This window comes from Metopolophium dirhodum, chromosome 1, assembly GCF_019925205.1.
Source record: "Metopolophium dirhodum isolate CAU chromosome 1, ASM1992520v1, whole genome shotgun sequence".
NCBI lineage: Eukaryota > Metazoa > Arthropoda > Insecta > Hemiptera > Aphididae > Metopolophium > Metopolophium dirhodum.
Genome location: NC_083560.1, coordinates 43282184 through 43290641, shown reverse-complemented (window position 1 = coordinate 43290641; position 8458 = coordinate 43282184). Strand labels below are relative to the sequence as shown.

The following is an 8458-nucleotide window of genomic DNA, read 5'->3' as shown; positions in this document are numbered from 1 at the left end:
TTCAAATTGTAAATTATTTGACATAGTTCAGGCCAACGAAGCAATATGTGCTGAGGCGACGATAATATTTTCTATATAACACCGCCGAACGCGCCAGCACAGCCCCCCGTTGTCGCTGAATGATTCGGCAAGGACGTAGCTACGACGTGCGTGTGAAACGCCGATCGTAGTACGGACTAGGCCAGTAGTTCTCAACTGGGGTGACATGTCACTTTAGGGTGACGTGGACCTAGCTTAGGGGTGACGCAGAATTTTAACAAGAAAAGAAAAAATTTAATAAATAAATAAATAAAAAATAAACAATCGATTATTTTTTTGAAAATAATGGAATATCGTGGAGTGACTGTGTTGGAATTTGCACAGACGGAGCTCCAAGTATGACTGGGAGTATCAAGGGATTTGTTACACTGGCTAAAATAAAAAATCCATTAATCGTTAAGACCCACTGTTTCATCCACAGAGAAGTGCTGATGACAAAAACGTTGGGTAGTGAACTCAATTCTGTTCTGAGTAATTCCGTTTGTATGGTCAACTACATTAAAGGAAAGCCCCTAAAAAGTAGAATTTTTGCCGAAATTTGTGAATCAGTGGATGCTGATTTCACAAATTTGTTGTACCATAACGAAGTGAGGTGGTTATCCAGAGGAAAGGTTCTGTTACGTCTCTATGAATTGAAAGAGGAACTTTTGCTGTTTTTCATGGAAGAGGAGAACAATGAATTTACATGTTATTTGGAAGACCACGACTGGATATCAAAATTCGCATTCTTAGCTGATATTTTTCAATATCTTAACCAGGTTAATTCTAGTTTGCAAGGACCATCAGAAAATATTTTAACTTCCACCGACAAAATTTCAGCCTTTCAAGAAAAAATGTCCGTGTGGTGTGCAAACTTGGATAAAGGAAATACAACTATGTTTCCACTGTTTACGGGCCAGGAAAACTCCAGTCCTACCGTTCTAAAAATCATACGAAGTCACTTACAGACTTTACAAATGTCTATGAAACATTATTTTCCAGACTTAAACGTTGAACACTACGACTAGATTCGGAATCCTTTTACTTCCATGGTACAAACAGATGACTGTGAGGTACAACAGGAAGCAGTGGAATTGAAGAACGACCGAACGCTTCTAGTTAAGTTTAATGAGGTCACGCTAGACAGCTTTTGGGTGGCTCTTAACAATGAATACCCTCGATTATCGAAAAAGGCTATTGAAGTGCTCCTTCAGTTTTCTACGTCTTGGTTATGTGAGCATGGCTTTAGTGCACTAACAAATATAAAAACAAAAATCGCAACAGACTCACAAAAACAACTATAGAAGACGATATGAGACTCGCTCTTTCCACCATCAACCCTAGGATTCCCCAACTTTGTAAAAAACACCAGTGTCAAATTTCACATTAATTTTATATAAATCATTATTTTTTTTTTAACTTTAATTTTTTTCTGTACTGTATTTTTTTTTTTAATAAAAGAATAATTTTAATATATACAGCTAAGATTGTTTATTATTTTGATATTAGGTTTTTTTTTTTTTTTTACATTACACAGTTAGGGTGACGCGATGTTTGATTCTAGTGGCTAAAGGTGACATGAATCAAAAAAGGTTGAGAACTACTGCTTTAAATGATTAATCTGCTGTTGACAGTGGAACTAGACTAGACTGATGTGTTACCCTGTGGCATGTTTCCAAAATTATTATACTACTTAGTAGGTACCCATACACCATGATCCACGTCAACAACCACCCACCACACAAAAAAATTGGTCGGACAACTGCCCAGCTGCTGTGACATGTTACAACCAAGATATACGAACCAACAATTATGTTCAGAGCTACCCCGCTTCATTGTTGAATCTAATAAAGCCTCATTCTAAAGTTTTGGAATTTCTATGTATGATTTAAAAAATTTTTTTTTCTATCATTTGCCCTTTTTGTGTTTGTCCTAGTATATTTTATGTGCAGGTAATATATACTTATTTATACTTTTGTAAATAATGAGTGTTCAATGATAAAAGAATCACCCGGTATAATATGTCAAGTAATTAGTTTTTTTTTTATTTTAAGAGGAGAAAAAATAACTGAAAATTGAATATATAGATAAAGAAATACCAAAAATCCAAATTCTAATTTCCATGTAATCGATATCAATATTATTATTGAATCGCAAATCGCAATTCGCAATAGCTGATGTAGAATTTCTGAAAATAATAGCAATTAAGACGTTTACAAGTTTTTCAGAATTCAGAGTAAGTTGTCATATAAATTATAATTGTTACCTTACTAATATGCCTGATAATATTAATACCTAATGCAGGTATCGTTAACTCTTTACTCTATACTATGCACAACTCTGCATACTCTGTACGACACTTCAACTGTACATACTACTGAACTGTTCTTCCGTCTTCGTTACAGCGTTATATAATATATTGTTTAAATTTATATTTTTATATATAAGTTATACATTTTAATATCAAACTGAAACATGGGTCACCCAAATGTGTCAAAATTTCGTTCTTATTTTTTTAATAATATTTTTTTATTTATTTTAAATATTAAAATTTATTTATTGATTTTAATTTATTGTTTTTAATAACTAATTTTTTATAATATTACCTAAATTCTGAAATAGTTACTCTTAATTACAAATACCTGTCACTAAATAGAGGTTATTAATATGTTAATTTTTTTATATAGTAGTCGTACTTTATTGGTAAAAATAAAATAAAAAAAAGTCTTATAATAAGGGTTAAAACCGGTATTAACCGAAACCGAAACCAAAATTTGATATTTTTAAAACCGAAACCGAAATTTTGGGTTTTTGAGAACCAAAACCTAAACCCAAACCGATTAAATCATACAGGTTCCAGTCCCTGATTTAAATACACAATACAAGATACAAAATACAATTATATCTCAGATACGTATCTTAAATACTAGTACAAACAATAAATCGTTTCAGTCATCAAGGAAAATTTTTTTAAGAACTCAAATAATTTAGACAGTCATTTAGTACATAATATATTTCTTTTTATTTTATTTCGATATACAATATTCCATGCATTGCACAATGAAGAATAATGACTAACAGCAAAATCAATATGAGATAAAAACAACAAGTGATATTTAAAAAAAATAATACTCTTGGAAAAATTATACTTAAGTAATATTATATATAAATTTATTTATAAGCCTATATTGTTCTGGGAGGGGGAGCTTAATTCTCTCTCTCAAAAAAAAAATTTTCAACCAAACCTAAAATTAACTTATGGTGGCCTTTATATGCGGTGGCGTAAACTGGGTGGTGAAAATGTAGCACTTGCACCACCAGATCTAAAATGTGGTGGTGCAAAGGTATGTTTTTGCACCACAAGAAAATCATTTTAATATATAATATATGAAGATGTACAAAATAGTTATTTTCGTGCATGTATTAGACATCATCATTTAAATTATTAGCCTTTATCTATATTCAAAAATATCGTGCAACCACCATAAATAGTTAAATTATTATCGATGGTAACCACTAACCACAGTATTCTGTATTGTATTATGGTAGTTTCACAGAATATGACGTTATTCTATGGTAAAATTATATTGTTGTCAACATTGTACCGCCAAAATAGTGTGTTATAAGTTTATAACTGGATCAATGTTCGACGCTGGTTCAATACCTTGGCCGTGGGTGGCATTTTTCTTCGGCCAAGTTACAGTGTCCGGAGAACAAGTACCGCCATCCCCCACCCGGGGCATGGCAGAAACCTACGGGTGCCCCATTCGAAATTCTGCCAAAAACATAACACACACATGTACCAACCTACCCAACCTAAAACCCTTCAGATCCCTCCCCACACCCAATGCCCAATGTTGCAGCGGGTTATCCAATTAAAAAAAAAAAAAAAATAATAACTTATATAAATAAACCGCCGCGACAGAAATACAGAATCGATATTTTGTAAACATTATCAATAATATCGTATACAGGTTTATTTTTATAGCTATTTATATTACTAACTAAATTTTAAAAGAAGGTATACATTTTTTTCCTTTTAGTTTTAAAAATGATTTAATTACTTTTATTTAAAAATAATTGAATGAAGAAAGGAACTAAAAAAATCATTCTAGAAAGTGAACGAAATTCCAGTACGTTCCTAAACATGAAAAAGGAACTACGTTCCCGATAAGTTCCTAAAAATGGAACGAAATCGAAGGAACGCATTTCTTCCAAGCACTGAGTTAGAACTTACTTTTTGTTACATAATTTCGTTCTGTTAGCCCTGTATGTGGTAAAAAAAAATTGATCTAATACATTTTTCTAACGATTATTATTATAAGACAATTGGTAATTTAATAAAAATCTTTTTTATTAAGAATATCTGAATATTAATATATTAGGTACATAATTTCATAAATATAAAATAATTGACTGACTATAGAATCTGCGAATCCTTATATTCACTATGTCACTATTTTCTACCAAATCTAACTGATTATGATAAGGCATCTGTGAATAACTCTTTTGTTTTTGAAGCCGCTGTCGATACAATAAAATTTATATTTGTATTTAATACAATATAATTCTTATAATCGGCAGTCCCTCAAGTCAACCATAACCACAGATAATATCATAAAAATATCTGTGGACTGTGTCCATAACATTGATAGCTTTAAATAGTTGTATCCATAGCCATAATTATAATTGTAAATATATGAATTTTATTATTGTTTGATATATTGATATAATGGTTATTACTTGATTATCATTAAAAAAAATGTTGAACATTTTCCATCGTTTAAAATAAAGATACAAATATTTTTTTGAAAGCAATTAATATTTTATTTAACATAAGTTTTTGAATAATTTTGAAGGTATATGTGGGTATACTCGCGTATCTCTAGTAATTTTACAGGGTATACGCTAAATCAGTAAACTGGTGACAGGGTATACGTCGTATACCCGCGTATACCCTCCAATACACCACTGCAGTTATGATTGAACATTTAAGAAAAGGTTCCACGTAAATACTTAATAGGTTATCTATAAATTACTTTATTCATAATAATATCGTCAAATATACTTGTTAATATTATAGGCTGAATGAGCGTATTCGCTCAGAATCATTTTTTTATAAAATGATATTATATCATAGAATTCATATTTAACACCATACATTACAGTGACCCACTTGTAACCTACTGTACAGCAGAGCAACACCCACTTGCCCACCTTTTTCTAATTATACGGTGGTTTTTCCTATTTGAATGTACCGTCAGGTATTCCACCACCTCCAACTAGTCCGTGCGACCCTGGTTAGGTACGATCCGCACAAATAACTACATAGGAAATGCAGCAAAATCAGGACTGTAATGGAAATATTACGATGCATTATTCACCCATGAAAATTACGTCTTTATTAAGTTTTTGGAAAAATATTGACTACTTACCTAACGTAATTTTCCATTAAGAACCATTAAGAAGTCTTCTTCACATACACCACAAATCGCCCTCAAATCCCCGGCCACTCGGCTGGAGGCGGCACCGCTATTCTCGTGCACAAAAGGTACACTCACCACTTCATCACCGTTCAAACCACTTCCTTAGAACAAACTGCTGTGCACATACAAGTCAACAACTCTGTTCTCCGCCTGGTCGCCGTATACAAAAGACCGACCAACATACTCATTCCATCCGATCTCACCGCTTTACTAGACACCACCTACAACATCATCATAGCAGGTGACTTGAACAGCAAACATCAGCTATGGTTCAGCAGGAGGACCAACACGGCCGGAAACACTCTAGCCAGATTCATAAACTCTAGAAATGACCTAACAGTCGCTTCTCCAATCACTCCTACACACTACCCAAACGCCTCCAACCACAGTCCAGACATCTTAGACATCGCCATCATTAAAGCTAACAACATTCACCATCACATCGAAAACCTATCAACTGACCTCTCTTCAGACCACACTCCAGTTGTACTTGAACTCCACTCAACCATGGCATCCTCGTGTCCCCCGGCACCCAAACAAGTCACCGACTGGGCCGCGTTCCAGCTTTTCATGGACTCCGTCACCCACTCACCGTCCAGCGGATCATCCACTAGCTCCATTGATTCAGCGATCAAAAATCTAACGTCAACCATGTCACATGGCATAGCCATTCACACCTCTCCATCTGCACTCCAAGAAGGTTCCAGAGCTCTACCCAAGCAGCTGCAGTTTGAAATGAATCTCAAACGTCGCCTACGATCTCGCTGGCAAAGATCCAGAGATCCGGACGCCAAAACCTCCTACAATCGCCAAACCACTAAAGTTAAACAACTCATGGCAGAACATCGAAATAATCAATGGAGCAATCTCCTCGGCTCTCTGAATGAAGGTCCCAACGCCTGGTCTCGCTTTTTCAAACTCAATCGGGCACTGCTTCGTAAACCTCCACCATCTCGCCCTCTCAAGGACACAGTAGGCAACCTCACCTTTGATCCGGAGCACAAGGCCGCTCTTCTCGCAGACTCTCTACTATCACCGGATGGTTAGGTTTTATTACCATTTTCTATACACCAATACATGTTTATTCGGCTTTAAGCTATTTATAAGAAAATTTTGATTTTTATAATTTTTTTAAAATAATAGTCGATAAAAAATGTTTCTCTCTGCAAAAATACTTGAAAATTTAATATTAAGCTCTTCATACATTTTTCCTGTGTAGAATGTAAATAATAATTTAAATTTTGTTGGACAAAAAACCATTCAAATATATAAAAAAATGTGAATCCATAATATTATAAAGGTTTAATTTGAATTTGAATTACACACTTTACAATTTCGTACTATACACTTCACATTTGGTACTACACAAAATTTTAGGAGCTGCTATATATATTATATACACAATAGTTCGATGCTTTCTTATATTATTATCATGTTATATTATTATTCATAAAAACAATAATGATGTATGTGTGAGTGTCAAAAATATATTATAGTGAACTAGCTGTTTCACCTGACGAATTCGAGGTCATTTAGATTTTCGATATTAACTAAATAATAGCATTTAAAAAATCGAAAAATTATGGGTGCAATTTGCATTACAGTTTTTACTACTTAGGTTAGGTTACTGTTGGCAATACATAAAATCGCCTTGGAAAAAAATCCCTTAACTTAAAGTTCAACATTAACCACGAAATATACGCGATCGAGATGTAACTTCAACTTACTATAGTTAGTTGTCAAAATCAATAGTTCATAACATTAGATCCAGGAACTATTCAAAGTGTTCAAACGCTATGAGTGGTTAACATTCAGTTCGAGATTGAACTTAAATTTCTAGATGATTGTATTTAATAACACACAAATTACACATTGAAGTATTCAACAAAAATAATACAATTTATAATAAAAACACCAAATGATATACATATTATATTAAATTCAAAATTGTTTACACCTTATGTTTTATCTGTATTCAACGGACATATACAGGAGATAAGACAATAAAAATACATAAATGAATATTCCCTCAAGTCACATTGTGTAAATTGAACGAAATTGTACATTAGTGGTTATTATTAGGACATATAATATAATTCAATTATTTTTACATTTTGAAATGCAATTCGTAATAAATACAAAAATCTAATTTATTATTATTAGGTTATGTTTTTTATATGGATAACCAAAAAAAAAAAAAAAAAACAAGGTCATAATATTTTTGTTTTTACACCTCATCTCGTCTCAATCGGACAAGCACAAACGAAAATTAAAAAATAGTATACTTAATAATATAGTATAATAATATATTATATTATGGCCTAAATTTCACTCAGATACTTTACTATACCCATTTTAGAAATCTGAAAATGATGGATGCAATTTACATTACTATTTACTATACCTATCCATTAAAACTAAAATTTACAAACACCCACGAAAAAAATCCCTTGACGATGGTGAATGTTTCGGCATTCTTAGCAGTATCCACGAAATTAACGTGTAAAAATCAAAAACAATTGTTCATAAGATTAGAAAGCGAATGACCAATTATAATGATCACATTTTATATTATTTTCTTAATTTCTATTTAAATACTTAAATTTAACACACAAGGGTGACACCATGAAATCGTGTTTTTAACATCCTAACCACGATTTTTTTCTAAGATTGTTATATTAAATTTCGGCACTATAATAATTTATAATTCATATAGTATATTTTATAAAATGATTCTTATGCTGTATACTTGATGTTCAGGGACAGTTGGATCTCTGCAGTATGTGTGATCCCACTGACATTTGTCCACCGCGTTTTGAGGATCATTTGATGTCCAAGATTACTTAGAAGAAGATTTAGGAGAAGACTTTGGAGAATAATTAGGAGAATGCTTCGAAGGAGACTTAGGAGAAGACTTAAAAGAAGTTTGAGGAAAACTGTTGTTCGTGAATGTC

General features: G+C 32.6%; 1 protein-coding gene across 1 annotated transcript; it reads left to right on the top strand.

Moving 5' to 3' along the window:
• The first annotated feature begins 377 nt into the window (after positions 1-377).
• Positions 378-1046, top strand: LOC132939166 (zinc finger BED domain-containing protein 5-like). Its single transcript, XM_061006201.1, has one exon. It carries the CDS (start codon positions 378-380, stop codon positions 1044-1046), a length of 669 nt encoding a protein of 222 aa, XP_060862184.1.
• Positions 1047-8458: the final 7412 nt, after the last annotated feature.